This window comes from Garra rufa, chromosome 18 (assembly GCF_049309525.1).
Source record: "Garra rufa chromosome 18, GarRuf1.0, whole genome shotgun sequence".
NCBI lineage: Eukaryota > Metazoa > Chordata > Actinopteri > Cypriniformes > Cyprinidae > Garra > Garra rufa.
Window position 1 is genome coordinate 9,374,133 of NC_133378.1, and position 18,275 is coordinate 9,392,407.

Genomic DNA, 18,275 nt, shown 5'->3' on the forward strand with positions numbered 1-18,275 from the left:
TATTCAGGTCAGTACTAAATTAAAACAATAACATGCATTTTGTATGATCCCTCTTATTTTGGTAAAATAATTAACATTTTGTAGATTCTGCAAGGTATGCAAACGTTTGACTTCAACTGTATATATATATATATATATATATATATATATATATATATATAAATATACAACTGTTCATTGTTAGTTCATGCTAGCTCAGGTCCATTAAATAATATGTGACCCTGGACCACAAAACCAGTCTTAAGTCGCTGGGGTATATTTGTAGCAATAGCCAAAAATACATAGTATGGGTCAAAATTATTGATTTTTCTTTTATGCCAAAAATCATTAGGGAATGCAGTAAAGTTCATGTTCCAAAAAGATTTTTTGAAAAATTCCTACTATAAATATATCAAAATGTAATTTTTGATTACTAATATGCATTGTTAAGAACTTAATTTGGAGAATTTAAAGGTGATTTTCTCAGTATTTAGATTTTTTGCACCCTCAGATTCCAGATTTTCAATAGATGTATCTCGGCCAAATATTGTCCTATCCTAACAAACCATACATCAATAGAAGGCTTAATTGGTGAGCTTTCATATGATGTATACATCTCAGTTTTGTAAAATTTAACCTTATGACTGGTTTTGTGGTCCAGGGTCACATATTAAGAGATGCCTTTGATTTTAATAATGTTAACATCAACAAATGGAACTGATACTTATTTACGCTACTATTAAGACAAAAATAAATTATATCCAATTTAAACTAAACCACATCTAATTTAAGCTGCTGTACAATTTCTGTGATCCCTAGCTGATTCACCAAAAGGATTTGTATCAATCCATCTTGTTTTTCCTGTAAGAGTAGTCACGGCCATTTGTAAATTTTATGGGTCTGGCTTCCAGTCTCATCAGCATCCAGCTATATATGTACAAAACAGCTTATTTTGCTGCTTGATATTCTAAATTGGTGTGTCTTGCCATCTATTTAAAGTATTTTCTTAATTATGAACACTTTGGTTTGTGGTAAAAAGTTTTACCATTTACTGCACGTTGTTATTTTTCTTGTTATTTCCAATAGGTTTACTTTCGTGTTGAAGAATAGAGTTGTTTTTCAAATACTCCCTCATCTGCTATTGGTCGGTCAAACAGGTAGCCCCGCCCCAGGCTCACGCCATTGGTTGATGTCAACAAGGTCTTATCACACCTTTAAGAAGCTGTGCGTTAAAATTCATTGTTGCTTGCTGTGTTTACAAGCACAGCCGCCACAGAGAGGAGTGTCACATCAGTGACTGTTAAATGTGTTTGTTTGTTTGTTTTTAATTCAGCAACTTTTAAATGCATAATGTGTCAGACTAGTGTATTTGGCCACAGCTGAACAATGTACATGTAGAAAAGTGTACATATTACAAAAATAATATTGAAGAGGACATGCTGAGGACTGAACACATTCAGACAGGTGAGAAGGCCAATGTAAGTGTGATTTTACACAGCAGTCTGGCGTATTCCATTAAGCCTTGTTGAAACAGCGCCACCTTAAGGACAACTTCCGTAGTTCATCATTAAAATCTTCCAGTAATAAATCAAAAGTCATGTTTGCGTGGACTATTTACTTGTAGCTTGCAGCTCCATGTTTCCCCTTTATTTAAAAAGAAATAAATAAAATGAAACAATAGTACATTCAGTATTTATTTTTGATTCATTATTTCGGAGATCTCTTATAATTTTCTAAAAGTGAGCAAAATATGTTTGATAGATGTGCGTCATGAAGTGTTACAGAATCTTTCATGTAACCATGCATTTTTCATGCATAAAAATGAAACATGCATCTTTCGTTAAAAAAAAAGCATGGGCCGAAAAAAAAAATGTTAATGAACAAAACAAATCACTGTTTCAATAAAAGGATATATAAAGGCATGCACATTTTGACAGAGACAGTAAAACAAAAATAAATAAAACACAATATGATAAAATATTTTCAAACACATATTCTAATAAATTTTAAACAGAAATTTTCAAAATGACATTTAAATGCACACACATGTATATTGTCATTTGTTTTGCATCTTAGATAAAAACATGCACTGCGTTGATCACTGATTGTTATCAAAAAAATCATTCATAAATCTCAGCACAACAGAAAATATAATCACATTTTCTGAAAGTCTTTAATTCACTTTTAGTCATTTTATGTAGCCTGCATTTATCACATCATCACATACATGCAGACGTACTGTATATGCAACACCTAGCTCTGGTGTAAGTTTCTCTTCTGTATCTAAGTTAAGTGTATCCCAATCACTTTCAGGCACAGTGGAAATCATTAAAATGTCCCACATTATCAAATAACACATCTTCCTTCATCTTCCATCCTGATGATGAAGTTATTATTGTGTGTTGACTGCAAAGATTTGACTCTTGTTCGAAGAATTTTGTGCCTTGTGTTTATTCGCAGGCCAGTTTGCCATCAAAACTGGACAAAGCGATAGCAAAGGCTTGCACTGCACACATGGGGTAATTATAGTCTAGAGTGAACATGTCGTCTGCCACCCTTCCAAACTGCATCACAATGTAACTATCTGAAAAAGAGAGCATTTACAGTCATGTTAGTTTTTATATTCAGGAAATAGTAACAAATGAGCATTGTTCCAGCAAATGTGGAATACCATACCATACCATTTTTGTGCAATCCAAGGTAAGGAGGTAAAGAATTGTCAAAATCACAGTATCACTTACTGTCTTTGCTGTGGACGATCTGGAAGTTCTTGACAGAGGCCTGTGTGACCCGACCAGAGAAGTTGAGGACATAGGAAGCGGTGTCGTCATTCCAAACTGGAGTTTTGTTGTGGAGTTCAATCAGGTTGTCCATCTGCCTGTTTTGGAAGCGCATAAGTATATTGTCGTTGTCCTGAAGATAAAATAACACAATTGTTATGCATGAATAAATTGATAAATTTAGACAATATTGGTGTTAATGTTAGTCAGATGTTTGGTTCATACACTATTCTAAGAGTCTTTTTAATTTTTTTTTTTTAATCAAATTCCATTTAAACTAAAATGTTGTTTTTGGCCATGTAGGTTGCTGACATCAAGTTAGTGTGCTAGGTTTTGAGACACAGCTATATCCCTGCTCAATATAATAATTTAAAATCATATCCTAACTAAAATGTGCTGAATAAAATCATAGTCACCACTGTGAAATTGCAATCGAGTCTATCTGAATAAAAAATATGTGCGTAACCACATTTCTGCAAAATACTATTACATTGCTTCTAGCATGTTCCATGACACATTTAAAGTGAAATGCTCAGTGTCTACTGATAGCATTAACAGAAGCAAATGTGAAATAATAAAGCATTTGCTTAAGCCACATAACATTTTAACTTGCTTTTATATGTTTTTGAGCTTTTTTATTGCGGCTTGTTTCATGGGACTAGCAAGTGCAAAGTTGTATCAGGTGCGCTACTGAGCATATTTACTATGTCAGAAAAGCATACACATGGAGTGCATTATGTGTTGAAAATGTCAAAATGTATTAGTTTACAAATTATTTACAAAGTAATCTGAGGTCATAACAGCATTGTGCTAGGAAGTGTGTGAAAATAGTCTTTATTAATCAATAATCTACCCCTGTAGTCATAATGCGTGAGAATAAAAAGAATAGAAGTTGTTGATGTATTACTGCCACTAAGTTTTATTTTATTGTATTTTTGAGTTATTTTATTGTGACTCGTTTTATGGGTCTTGCAAGAGCAATGCTGTACCAGGTGTGCTACCGGGCAAGTTTACTATGTCGGCAAAGCCATACACATGGAGTGGATTATGTGATGAAAATGTCAAAATGTATTCATTTTAGGGCTGCAACTAACGATTATTTTGATAATCGATTAGTTGGCCGATTGTTTTTTTTTTTTATTAATCGATTAGTTGGCTTAATTCCAATTAAATTTTTTTTTGTCAAAATCACACTATTCCACATCCTTAATGCTATGAGAACACAGTGCTTAACAATTTATTAGACAACCTGTCGTAATAAAAAGAAAAGACAAATATCTGAAGAAAAACACATTATAACAAGCATAAAATAGTGTTTCTGCTATTTATTCTGCCGTGACGGTGTTTAGTGTCCTGCCAACAGCAGCAGCAGCAGCAAACGCAAGTGCCTTCAGCAGAGTTTCGCATTCAAATGCACGCAGTAAACTTAAGCTGGCCGCAAAGCCCCAGCTAAAGCAATTACCATAAATTTGCCAGGGAAAAAGTAAGGAGATATTAAAATTTTTTATTAATAAACCAGTATTTTCTGAGTCTGTGTCGCAAAGATGAAGTTGACGATCCTAACTCGCCATCTGCTCACTGGACGCACTTTTAATGCCTAAATGCATCTTTATGGATTAGGCCTATAGCTAATGAAAGAGTTTTGTTTTCGATTTGAATTATTTCGTTTTATAGTAGTGAAGTACTAATTTAAAGTCAATTTATTACTCTTACCTTTATGAGCAAAAATGAAGTTTCACATAGCACTGGCGGCACCATGTCCTGCAAAGCTTCCACTCTCCGCACAAACGACTGGGAATGCGCCTATTAGCACACATTTATCTAGGTTAAAAGATTAAACTAATATTGTGATATGCTTTAAGTTTTTTATATCTAAGGATTTTAATTTAAATCGTGATTACCTGAGAAGGCTAAACTGATCTATCTGCCGCTGGCCGCTTGGTCGTTACTTTAAAAAACAAAAACTTGAATTTCACACAAAAAAAAAAAAAAACATTCCAAATATATTTCTAAATTAACTTTATAAACTAAAGAAATATAAATGAAAATAAATGTAATTACTTTGCTATTAAAAACAGCAGTTGTGCAATGGGGAAGAGAAAGAGAAAGAAGCCAGGTTCCAGTCGGACTCGGGCCAGTAATTCTGATGCGCTGTCGAGGTTGTTAGGAATTTACAATAACAGCATTGTGCTAGGAACGGTGTAAAAACAAGTCTTTATTATGCAAAGAACTGCATGAAAATAGTCTGTATTAATCAATAATCTGCCCCTGTAATCACAATGTATGAAAACAAATAAAAGTTGTTGGTGTTTTACTGCCACTAAGTTTTTGAGTTATTTTATTGTGACTCGTTTCATGGGACTTGCAAGTGCAATGTTGTACCAGGTGTGTTACTGAGCATATTTACTATGTCAGAAAAGCCATACACATGGAGTAGATTATGCAAGGAAAATGTTAAAATGTATTCATTTTCAAATTACTTGCAAATTAGATTTGAGGTCATGACAGCATTATGCTAGGAAGTGTGTGATAATAAGTCTTAATTATGCAGGGAACTGCATGAAAATAGTCTTTACTAATCAATAATCTGCTTTTTTTTTTGAGATATTGTGACTCGTTTCATTGGACTTTCAAGTGCAATGTTGTACCAGGTGTGCTACTGAGCAAGTTTACTATGACAGAAAAGCCATACACATGGGGTGGATTATGTGATGAAAATGTCAAAATGGAAAAATTATTTGCAAAGTAATTTGAGGTCATAACAGTATTGTACTAGGATCTGAGTCTTTATTACTGTATGCGAGGAACTACATGAAAATAGTCCGTATCAATCAATAATCTGCCCTGTATATATAATGAGCGAAAAGGAATTAAAGTTGTTGGTGTTTTATTGCCTCTAGTGTTTATTTCAGATGAAAACTGCAGTGAATTGTATGTATAAGTACTGTTTTGGGTTTCGAAGCATGTTTTTTCAATGAGCATATGTTGGGAATTGACTTGCTTGCCTTTGCTGTTGCATGTCAGAGATATAGCAGTGTGTTAGTAACCAAACTCACTGTTCGTGGACGTATCGGCACCCGCTCGTTGTCGTCATCCATGCCTGGGATGATCACAGTCATTTTTCTGGGCCCTTTAAACCCCAACACATTTGTCTCCTAAACAGAAACATCAGTATCTATTTTAAAACTTCTGCCAGATTTTCCAACCTCCAGGACGACTGTTGTGGAAATATAGTAAGCACTTACGTAAATGATAGCCGCTAGCTCTTGTCGGGCGTTAGACATGTCTCTGAGGGCACGGTCAGGGTTGAGACCATTGTCAAACACTGTGAACTTAGTACCCATGAGATTGGACCTATAGAGATGACAAACCAAAAACCAAAGACGAAAGTGCTATTTGTGCTAACAATTGCATACTTATTTTGGTACATTTTATAGCATGCAAGTTACCTCAATTTTCCAATAAAATTCTCTCCACCCCGTGACAGGTCAGTGGCATCTATAGATATTAAATAATTTGACGTTGCACTCTTTTTTCTTTTTCGACCAGCCAATAGGAAAACCTGCAGGGTGAGGTAGAAGAGGATCTCAAGTCAGTCACTATTTCATGCATTTCAACTATCCTCTCATTAGAAAACCAAAGTTCTGCATGAATTTGACTCAAAAGTAAGAGCAAGTCACCTTCTTGTCATTGTCTAAATGGAGGTAATAGGTGGGGTAGAAGCCTCTGTCCATGCCACGCTTGTCTCGCGTCACTTTACACTTTATGGTGGTTCCCTGAGGTGCAGGCTGAAGAACAAACTCCTCAAGATCATCAAACTCAATCTCTGGTGATGGAGGCCTCTCTTCCTCCTGTCACGAGAGAGATAATACTCTTCAGATTATATAGATTATACCTTCTTTACTTTAGGAGGAAATGTCCTTGGTTTACAAGAGTTTTACCTTTTTACTTTTCCTTCCTTTGCCTTTCTTCTTTTTGGGCACTTCTGTATCCTCATCATCACTGGCATCAGATTTAGCAGCGTCTAAATGAGAAGTCATTATTTTGTTACAGTTGAGCTCAAAAGTTTACATACACCTTTCAGAATCTGCAAAATGTTAATTATTTGACCTTTTTATACAAAATGCATATTATTTTTTTATTTAGTACTGACCTTAATGGCATTTTGCATAAAAGATGTTTACATATAGTCCACAAGAGAAAATAGTAGTTGAATTTATAAAAATGATCCTGTTCAAAAGTTTACATACACTTGATTTCGTAATACTGTGTTGTTTCGTAATCCACAGCTGTTTTTTTTTTTTTTTGTTTTTTTTGATAGTTCATGAGTCCCTTGTTTATCCAGAACAGTTAAACTGCCCACTGTTCTTCAGATAAATCCTTTAGGTCCCACAAATTCTTTGTTTTTTTTTTCAGCTTTTTTTATGTTATTTGTACCCTTTCCAACAATGACTGTATGATTTTGAGATACATTTTTTTTTCTTAGGGACAGAAGGTCCAAACGTTCACTGATGCTTTAGAAGGAAACACAATGCACTGAGGCCAGAGTGAAAACTTTTGGAATTTGAAAATCAGGGTAAAACATGTAAGTATCTTCTGTAGCTTCTGAAGGACAGTACTAAATGAAAAAATATGACATCTAGGCAAAATAAGAAAAGTGTACCTATCTTCATTCTGTTCAAAAGTTTTCACCCCCAGCTCTTAATGCATTAGTTTTCCTTCTGAAGCATCAGTGAGCATTTGAACTTTCTGTAATAGTTGCATATGAGTCCCTCAGTTGTCCTCAGTGTGAAAAGATGGATCACGAAATCATACAGTCATTGTTGGAAAAGTTTCAAATACACACAAATGCAGAAAAAAACAAAGAATTTGTGGGACCTGAAGATTTTTCTGAAGAACAGCAGGCTATTTACTGTTCAGGACAAACAAGGGACTCATGAACAACTATTACTAAACAAAAAACACAGCTGTGGATCATTCAGGTTACAGCACAGTATTAAGAATCAAGTGTATGTAAACTTTTGAAGCTTGACAAAACTACATAACAATAAGCATAAAATATGAAGCAAGTGCTGCAAGAGTTTGCTGTTTCTGGCTGTGGGGAAGCACATGTGCTTAGAGTTCTTGAGCTTTTGTCCAAATGCTATAAACAAACAGTTGAAGTTTTCCGTGCGAAGAGGGCGTTTACATGCAAGTCTTTCACTTACTCTTTTTCTTGTTGTTTTTCTCTTTGTCTTTATTACTCTTGTCTTTTTTCTTGTCTTTGTCTCCTCCAGCTTGAAACATGGAGGTGGAGTTGGCAGTGGATTTCTTTTTGCTCTTGCTGGGTTTAGTCTCTGGCTCACTCTCATCGCTGTCCGACTTGGTGGCTGGAGCAGATGCTTTCAAGATTCAGGCAACAAATTTCACAATTACAATTTAGTAATAAATAACCTTCAAAACATTATATACAAGCATGCATAATTTTACGCTATTTTAATTATATTACTAATGATTGTATATAACATTATATAACATGAAATGGTTGCACTTGGTGAGCTACTGGCGCTACCTGTTGCTATTTTTACCACAACACAAATCAGAAAATAAAATACTGATACGATGCCACATTGTGCAGCTTTTAGATGTAATTTTTCAGTTGAAGGGCAACAACAGAAGCAATGTAAGTCTTCATTGCTTTTCTAGTAGATGAGAAAAGAATGGGAAGATGCCTGTGGACGAATAAAACTTTTGAAAATTGTCATGACACCACAGACACTGAAAGAGTTTCTCATTGTGGATTTCACTTAAGGGGGCGTTTAGACTCCTTGTGGGGAAAATCTATGGTACGGCATTTGGTTTAAGCCTACGCTTACATACATCGCCACCTGTAAGCTCTTAGTAGCTGTGGTCATCGTATCAGTATTTAATTTTCCGAGTTACGGTAAAAATAGCAATAGGTAGCGCCAGTAGCTCACCAAGCGCAACCATTTCAAATCACAATGGTGTACCCCATAGTCCAAAATATGTATAAAACAATGTGAATTTTTTAAAAATTGAATTCTTTCATGGGTTTTCTACTACATGTTTCAGTAAGAGGCATCCTTTACATTATATTAAGCCATACAAGTCTTAATACCTGGGAAAAAAATAGCATATATTAACAATATATTAAAGCAATAAAGAAAATTAAGTGAAGGTTTAGCACCTATAGATTTTAAAATATACATACAGCTGAGGTCAAAAGTTTACATATACCTTACAGAATCTGCAAAATGTTAATCATTTTACCAAAATAAGAAGGATCATACAAAATGCATGTTATTTTTTATTTTATTTAGTACTGACCTGAATATGTTATTTCACATAAAAGACTTTTACATATAGTCCACAAGAAAAAATAATAGTTGAATTTATAACAATTACCCCGTTCAAAAGTTTACATACACTTGACTTTTAATATTGTGTTGTTACCTGAATGATCCACAGCTGTTTTTTTTTCTTCTTCTTTTTTTTTTTTTTGTTCTTGTTTGTCCTGAACAGTTAAACTGTTCGCTGTTCTTCAGAAAAATCCTTCAGGTTCCACAAATTCTTTGTTTTTTCAGCATTTTTGTGTATTTGAACCCTTTCCAACAACAACTGTATGATTTTTTACGCTGCGGACAACTGAGGGACTCATATGCAACTATTACAGAAGGTTCAGATGCTCACTGATGCTCCAGAAGGAAGCACGTTAAAATTAAGAGCTTTTTTATATGACGATCACTGTAAATTTAACTTATTTTGTTTTCTGGTAAACATGTAAGTATCTTGTGTAGCTTCTGAAGGGCAGTACTAAATGAAAAAAAAAAGATTTTTAGGCAAAATCAGAAAAATTTACGCACTGTCGTTCTGTTCAAAAGTTTACACCCCTGGGTCCTAATGCATCAGAGCACCAGCGAGGGTTTGAACCTTCTGTAATAGTTGCATATGAGTCCCTCAGTTGTCCTCAGTGTGAAAAGATGGATCTCAAAATCTGCAGTTGTTGTTGGAAAGGGTTCAAATACACATAAATGCTGAAAAAACAAAGAACCTGAAGGACTTTTTCTGGAGAACAGCGGCCCATTTAACTGTTCAGGACAAACAAGGGACTCATAAACAACTATCACTAAACAAAAAAAAAAAAAAAAAACAGCTGTGGATCATTCAAGTAACAAAAACAGTATTAAGAATCAAGCGTATGCAAACATTTGAACAGGGTCATTTTTATAAATTCAACTATTATTTTCTCTTGTGGACTATATGTAAACATCTTTTATGTGAAATATCTTATTCAAGTCCGTACTAAATAAAAAAAAAGAATATGCATTGTCTATGATCCCTCTTATTTTAGTAAAAAATTAACATTTTGTAGATTCTGTAAGGTGTATGTAAACTTTTGACCTCAACTGTATATGCATCAATAATTTTTTATGATTTTTTAAAAATCATTTTTCAATTAATTTTCATGTTTTTCTCAATACAAGTTATTTTCTAGACAGGAATTTTGTTTATTAAATGACCATAAAAAAATATGATTTCATAATTGTACTAAAAATTGTTAAAGAACTTTTTATTTTAATTATTAAAAGAAGTAAATAGGCTATAACCCAGGCATATTCTTGACATCCAGTTGTCTTTAGCAATACCATGATTAATGTGCAGTGTTATGAAATGTGAAGTTACCTTTCTTTTTTGCGATAAAATTTGGTTTATCTCCATTTATCTGAAACATAGAAGCTGGCTCCTTTTTAGCCTTTGCTGTCTTTCCTTTACTTTCTGATTCACCTTTACTCTCTGCAAAGACAATAGGTTGGATTAAAAATGAGATAATGCAGTATTTTCCACTATGGTGGGCGGCCTACAACAAAAACCTATGAGTCACTGAAGCTAATGCAGAGTTCGTTCACAGGGTATTTAGCTGAGAGTCCTTATGTGATAGTCAAGTTAGGACCGGTTCCCAGAACTCCCTGGGGTTATTCAGGTGTGCCAGTTCCAGATAATCAGCACGGCTTCCAGCTGAAGAGCGGTGTCTTTCAATATGGAAATTATGCTGCTAATGGCTCAGTACATGGATGACAACCAGAGACTTTCCAGTTTGAATGTCAAAACAGCGATAGCTCAGTCTCACAGAGCCATTAGTACTAATGTCTGTCTTACTTCCACCCACAATCATTGTTAAACTTTTGAAACATGCATTAAGCTTGCTCAAATGTTTAATAAAACCTATACGCACACCCCTTAGGAGCCCCAGAGGAGGTCGTCTGTGATGGTTTTCATTCATCTAGGTCATTGCTGAAACATTGTCTGGTAAAACGTATTAGTTAGCAGCTGGACTTTGTTTTCCATTTGTTTAAGTCGTTTCTCCATTTATCCGAGTGGCTTGATCAGACACCCCCTGAGGAGCTCACCATCTGTCTTTTAACAACAGGAAAAACAAGGCCAAGCCTTTACAAGACGAGCAAATGAATCCCTAAAAGCATATAACTAAAAACAAGAGTCAAATTCACTTGAAAGTCCCCCACTTCAGCTCATAGATAAAGCAGAGTGGTGATCTTTAAGACAGCTCTCTCGTATTGTTCTGACTAATCTTCTTAGCTCACGAGATCTAGCGCTAATCCTCTTCCTGAGCAGCAAACCCCCATGCATGTGTACATAACGACATTAAGAGTTACACACACTGAAGCCATTGTCTAACAGTTTCCTCTGACTCGATACCTAAAGTGTTTTGCTCTGACGGGGGAAAACAAACTAAAAACCAAAAGCTTCAGGATTTCTGGTTTCAGAGACCAAAAATACACTCAATATATACTTTTGGAAAACACTTCCAACCCCCCAGCAAAGTTCAAAGTGACTCTTATAATAACACAAATGCTACTTGACTGTTGAAACTAATGGAGCAGAGCTCAAAAACGAACCTTGGCCTCGCTAATTAGCATGCATTCAACTGTGAATACGCTTAGCTGACCTTTGGCCTTTGATTTCTTTTCTTTGGTGCCAGCAGGGGAGCTCTCTTTGGTGATTTTCTTCTTGGTTTTCTTCTGTGAGGTCTCCTCTTCGTCATCCTCATCATCGTCATCATCAGAATCTGATCAAAAAGGACCAATCATATCAATCATTAAAGGAGAAGTCCGGTGTGATATTGACCTAATGTGTGTTGAATCATGATACCGAGGGTGAACGTACCTTGCATATCTCATCTCGGTTTGTGTCCAGCAGTCCGAAATCTGGGGTCAGTTAGCCGATGCTAACAACAGGTTGTCAATGAGGGTGAATAGGGCATTGGAGTAGCCATGTAAATAAATCACTGTTTTATGCCATTTACGAGGCACAAAGTAGCTCCACACTTCATTGGTAGACTTCCAAGGGCCCTGACATTTAAAACGAGACATTGAGAAATCAGAAAAAGCACCGGTAGTTTATTTACAAGAAGATTTATACAGACAGTACCTTCAGGAAATTTACCGGCCGCCGCCATCTTGAATTTAGTCACGATAGGTCAAGTGTCGAGCAGGAAGGAAACTACAACCTGATAAGTTGATAACCTGAAAAGTTCCCAGTAAATTCAAGATGGCGGCGGCCGGTAAATTTCTTGCAGGTACTGTCTGTATAAATCTTCTTGTGAATAAACTACCGGTGCTTTTTCTGAGTTCTCAATGTCTCGTTTTAAATGTCAGGGCCCTTGGAAGTCTACCAATGAAGTGTGGAGCTACTTTGTGCCTTGTAAATGGTGTAAAACAGTGATTTATTTACATGGCTACTCCGATGCCCTATTCACCCTCATTGACAGCCTGCTGTTAGCATCGGCTAACTGACCCCAGATTTCGGACTGCAGGACACAAACCGAGATGAGATATGCAAGGTAAGTTCACACTCGGTATAATGATTCAACACACATTAGGTCAATATCACACCGGACTTCTCCTTTAAGGCAATGAAATATATCCTAAAACTGGTCCTGTTGACTTAATATACATTCTTGGTCTGTGCATGTTCTTAAAAAAAAAAAAACAAGTCTTTTAAAAACTTGCTTTCCCTCTGAAATGACTTCCCTTTTTTACTGAAGTCACCAAGAGGTCATGGTTTGACTGGGTATCACAGCTTCATTAGCCCCTGCTGGTCAGTGTCATAACTACATCATCTGATTATAAAAGCATACTTCGCCAGACAATTTTTTTTGTCAGAAACATATATTTCGGTAATACATTATTACAGTATAGTATATGTAGATTGTAGAAATGTTTTCTGTCTAAAGGGCTCTCCAAAGCATGACATCGATTATGTTCCTTTGTACTATATGCCTAGGTTAGTTGGCTAGTTGAAAGGTTTGTAACATGTGTGCTGCAAATCTGCTGAAAAGTGAAGCCAAACATTTTGATGACCATCTGGTGGCTGGCTGCATTATAGGCCATAAAGCCCACACTCTATGAAAACAAATGGGCCGAACAAAAAAAAATCTAATTACACCTCAAATAATTTTTAAGTAGTTCTTAGTACGCTGATGTTCAAGTGTTAGTTTTTCTAATAATGGATTTATGATTGTGAATTTGCGATTGGGTCTGCTGGAGTTTGGGCAGGGCTTTGATACTGTGGCTTCACCTCACAATCACTACTGTGCAAACTCTGGTTCTGAATGAATGACTACTGTGCAGAGTCGGGTTTCAAATAAATCACTACTGTGCAGAATTTGGCTTTAGATTAATCACTGCTGTGCAGACTCAGGCTCCAAAAGAATCACTACTGCGCAGACTCAAGCTCCGAATGAATCACTACTACGCAGACTCAGACTCCAAATGAATAACTTCTGTGCAGATTCAGACTCTGACTCCAAACAAATCACTACTGTGCAGATTCAGACTCTGACTTAAAACAAATCACTACTGCGCAGATTCAGACTCTGACTTGGACTCCAAAAAAAATCACTACTGCACAGATTCAGACTTGGATTCCAAACAAATTCCTACTGTGCAGATTCGGGATCCAAATTAATCTCTGCTGCACAGACTCGGATTCCAAAAAAATCACCACTGCACAGACTTAGACTCCAAACGAATCACTACTGCACAGATTTGGGCTCCAAATGAATATCTACTGTGCAGAATCTGGCTCCAAATGAATCACTACTAGGCAGACCAAAAGAATCACTACTGTGCAGACTCTGGCTCCAAATGAAACATTACTGTGCAGGCTTAAGCTCCAAACGAAACACTACTGCACAGACTCAGGCTCCAAATTAATCGCTCCTGTGAAGACTTGTTCTCCAAATGAATCTCTATATCTCAGACTCAGGCTCCAAATGAATCAATACTGAGCAGGCTTAAGCTCAAAACAAATCACTACTTCACAGACTCGGATTCCAAACAAATTCCTATTGTGCAGACTCATTCTCTAAACTAATCACTACTGCACAGACTCAGGCTCCAAATGAATCTCTACTGTGCAGAATCTGGATCCAAATGAATCACTACTGCTCAGACTCGGGCTCCACATGAATCACTACTGCGCAGACTCTGGCTCCAAATGAATCACTACTGCGCAGACTCCAAATGACATAATTGACACAAGATTACAGCATCCATACTGGGATGTTTTGGCTTCACTTTTCAAAGGAAGTGGAGATATTGTCCATCTTGTGACTGTCTGTGATCTTGTGGTGCCATCAGTCAGTCAATATTGTCCAGACTAATTAGTCACATGGAAAAGCCCCATGTGTATTTTTTATTTAATTATTTATTCATTTTCAAATATAATGTTTAAACTACTTATGATAAACTTTAAGAACAGAGCTGGACAACTTTGGTCCTGGAGGGCCACTGTCCTGCAGAGTTTAGCTCCAACCCTCAAACACACGATTGACTAAACTTTTGCACTAAATTTGCTCATTTTTGCAAGTTAGAGTAGTGTGCGGGATATACATTTTTTGAGTTCACTCCCTGCTTATGGCCTATAGGACCATTGGTTTGGAAAATGGATGGATGGAACTGCATGTTTAATATATACTTATTTGCCTACCTTGCTTCTTCTTAGGAGTACTCTTGGGCTTCTTTTTTGTGCTCTTCTCTGCTGCCTCCTCTTTGTCCTTCTCGGTTTTCTTCTTCTTTACCGCTTTGCTCTCTGCTGAGAAGTAACCAAACAAAAAATTGTTTTAAGCAACCATGGAGCATTTCCATACAAAATGACAGTGTTTTAAGAAATGTTTGGATATTTAATAATAATGACTGATCATCTGGACACAAGCTGTTTTTAGTAGATGTATGAAATTCTTCTCAACGTCTTCTAGCAGAGTGACCACAAGTGTAGTTCATTACATTAGAACTAACATCCAAAATAAAGCCTGTCATTTCAAAACTGACCAATTTATTTTTCTGAAATGGTTTGAATTATATACTCTAATGCAATGATGTTCATACATTTATGTGTAGCCACTGTGTGTCTCTCAAAGCACAAACTTGAACATGTGGGAATTCGGTGTTCATGTAACCATTGTTTATTTTATTTCCTAAGTAACATCCAAATAATCCAAATCCTGTAAGATGAAGTCACAACAGTTGTTAATTGCGTGACATGTGTAATGTGTCAGACTGACTCTTCGAGGGCGTACTGTCCTCCTCGCCTGACAACTCTTCACTCTTTTTAGCTTTGCTCTTTTTCGGTTTGGCTTCAGCTCCGTTGGCCTTTCCAGAATCTGTCTCCGGCTTCTTCTTTTTTGTCTTCTACACTGTTAATAAAGACATTGAGTGGCGTTTACTGTACATTTCAAGGTTTTCTTGGCATACTTGTACATTTTTATGAATGGTTGTGTAAATTCAAGCAGTTTTAAACTTACCCATTGCCACACATCAATGAAAGCAAGAAAAATTGAAAATGAAAACAAGTGCATGACTTTATTACTAAACACAAGCAGCTATTATGCATTTATGCATATCACAATGCATTCTTGTAATAATCACGTTAACACCTTTTTTTAATGAGAAACAATAAGTCATAAGTTTCTGTACATTTAAACACTCCTCAAACAAAGTAGGTTAAATCTGTTTGACTGGTTGTGTCACATTAGTTTAAGATGTGACCTCTCATGTACAGAATGCTGAGGGCTAGGTTAAAGATATGGAGAAAGTCTAATTCTTACACAATGTAGGCCGGACGTCACAGCCTGTTTCCGTACTGCACGGAGTGGGGAGCATATAATCTGATTAGGTCACATCTTAAATGAGTATTTATATACCTCACTTAAACAAAGAGCAAAGACAGTGGGATCCTTGATTACTGCCGCCACAGGGGTTTTACTTACTTAACGTTATGAAAAACCCCTTCATAGACTATTCACAGTACATTCAGTTTAAGTTTAAGTGAGATTCTGTATGACAGAAAAGGCATCTGCTTGGCTGGCTGAGAAATATTGACCGGCTAGTTTTTAATTAGAGTTAATGTTTAAGCCCTTTTCATAATTTCAGCCATGTCTCCTCTTCTGGGTCAGTGAGTTTCAGTGCCATGCTCCAGTGGCCCTGATCAACCCCTCTCTAACATATTCCTTTCTCATTTTCTCCTCCCTTTATGGTTAAAAATGTAACAGGATATACAGGAAAAAGGAAACAGATGCAAAAAATATTTCCTGTTTTGGAAAAACAAACATTTACAAATGTTAAACATGGAAACCTGTTCGAAAGCCTGTTCTTAGTTATTTTTCAGTGCCCAAAATATTCTAGAAAAACAGTTTAACCAAGCAGGTACCAGGAACCATCTAGAACAACAAGAGCCAACTGAGTCCATTGGCTGCCAATATTATGAAAGCAGTGCTTTGCTTTCTAAAGCCTTTCTAAATCCTCCTGACAGGAAAGCACGATCAAATTGATGATCAAAGAGTCTAGTCCATCAATCAAGATATTACAAAATGCCCAGGCTATGAGCTATATCCATTTATTCAAAAATATAAAGATATTTCAAAATTCCAGTAATATATGCAACATTCTTGTCACTAAAGTTGGGATCAAATATCGACAAATTCAGATGAAATGGCTTTTCTTTAAGAAAATATGTTAGATCATATAGGTTACACACTCTTAAAAATATAGCTGCTTTTAAAGGTTCTTCAAGCAATGCCAAGAACCATTTTTGGTTCCACAAAGAACCATTCAGTCAAAGGTTCTTTAAAGAACCATTTCATTCTTATCTTTTTATAATCTGAAGAACCTTCTTTCGCCACAAAGAACCTTTTGTGAAACCGAAAGTTTCTTCAGATGTTTAAGGTTCTTTATGGAACCATTTAGACGAAAAACATTCTTCTATGGCATTGTGAAGCACCTTTATTTTTAAGTGTGTAGGTAGATTTTTTGTTTTTAAGGTTGTTCCCTGACATCTTAAAATGTACATATTGGCAGATAAACTGGTTGTAAGGCTCTTGAAAGTATGTAAATCACAACCTACTGCATGTTATGTCCTGAAAAAGAACAAATAGACATAGGTATGTTCACACAAAACCCTAATCAATCAAATAGACTTGCATTAACTTCATCTGACAAACCTAGGCTTGTTTAGTACCTTCCACAGACTTACAGTATTAATGCCTGATATAAAATGAAAAAAACATTGTCTTAGTATTTGCTCCATTACAGCATAAAACATCCAGTATCATATACATTGAAGTCATTTATAACTGCGTTTAGAAGCTAGCTCTTGTCAGCTATAAGATGTACCTTTTCTGAAGACATGGTTATTGAGATGACATCGGTTCGATTGTAAAAGTCCAGGCAAGAGAGCAGAAGAAGCTGTCATGTGTGTTTACATGAGAGTGTGCTGAGGGCATCAGTGTGGCTGATTATGAAAGCTAGTTTAGTCCAGAGAACTTGATAATAGGATTCAGTGTAATGACCATCTGCCTTAGGAGCAACCAAAACAACTCCAGAGAAACGTACCGATGTGTACTGACACAATAAACATGACTGCAGAATGAGTTTCTTCCATTACACTTCAAGATCAATGGTACAAAGCTGTCACTGGGGCAGTACACTTTCAAAAGGTACACCTTAGTACTTTATTTACCACTAAAGGGTGCATATTAGTGCCTCAAAGTACCTAAAGTGTACACATCAGTTTAGCTGTTTCAATGTTTTTTTTTTCTCCTTTTTGGCGATAGAGGCTAAATGTAAATAACTAGATGCTATTTACACTAAGTAAAAATAGCAGGAGTTTTTGCTATTTATACTACTTAATAATAGTGGCAATTGTCTGCACCTCAGTGTTGTAGTACTTTATAAAACAGTATGCAATAATAATTTTAATTCAAATGATTAAATGGATGCCACCTTATTGGGCCCTCCCGATACCTACCAACTTTTCCATTATTTCCTTCATTTTTATTGAAAATAAATGGCTTTCCGATGTGACATGAAATTTAAAAAGGAAAAAAAAAAAAGATGGCAAAAGGCAAATTTGAACTTGGGTTGATCGTACCATCTGTGCCACAAGAGCCTATATTTGACAATTGTTTTTTGCAGTGTTGACTAGCTTAATCACACGTTG

The 18,275-nt window shown here is 36.0% G+C and overlaps 1 protein-coding gene across 2 annotated transcripts; it reads right to left on the reverse strand.

The window, feature by feature from the left end:
* Positions 1-1,592: 1,592 nt before the first annotated feature.
* tulp1a (TUB like protein 1a) lies at positions 1,593-17,550 on the reverse strand. 2 transcript variants are annotated; one of them, XM_073823348.1, is made up of 13 exons: positions 17,450-17,550; positions 15,343-15,469; positions 14,769-14,870; positions 11,725-11,844; positions 10,443-10,553; positions 7,967-8,140; positions 6,701-6,783; positions 6,440-6,610; positions 6,209-6,321; positions 6,005-6,113; positions 5,816-5,914; positions 2,721-2,892; positions 1,593-2,563 (listed from the first exon to the last, which is right to left on the reverse strand). In XM_073823348.1, exons 1-13 carry the CDS (start codon positions 17,462-17,464, stop codon positions 2,430-2,432), a joined length of 1,530 nt encoding a protein of 509 aa, XP_073679449.1. In that variant the 5' UTR covers positions 17,465-17,550; the 3' UTR covers positions 1,593-2,429. The 2 variants fall into 2 exon arrangements, with proteins under 2 accessions (XP_073679449.1, XP_073679448.1); XM_073823347.1 differs by having other exon boundaries at positions 14,769-14,873.
* Between the last annotated feature and the right edge of the window lie 725 nt (positions 17,551-18,275).

Coding starts and splice junctions, on each gene's coding strand:
- tulp1a (XM_073823347.1), bottom strand. Junction 11,845..14,768: donor TACTCCTAAGAAGAAGCAAG/GTAGGCAAATAA, acceptor CTTTTTGATCAG/ATTCTGATGATGACGATGAT. Junction 6,611..6,700: donor AAGGAAGGAAAAGTAAAAAG/GTAAAACTCTTG, acceptor CTCTCGTGACAG/GAGGAAGAGAGGCCTCCATC.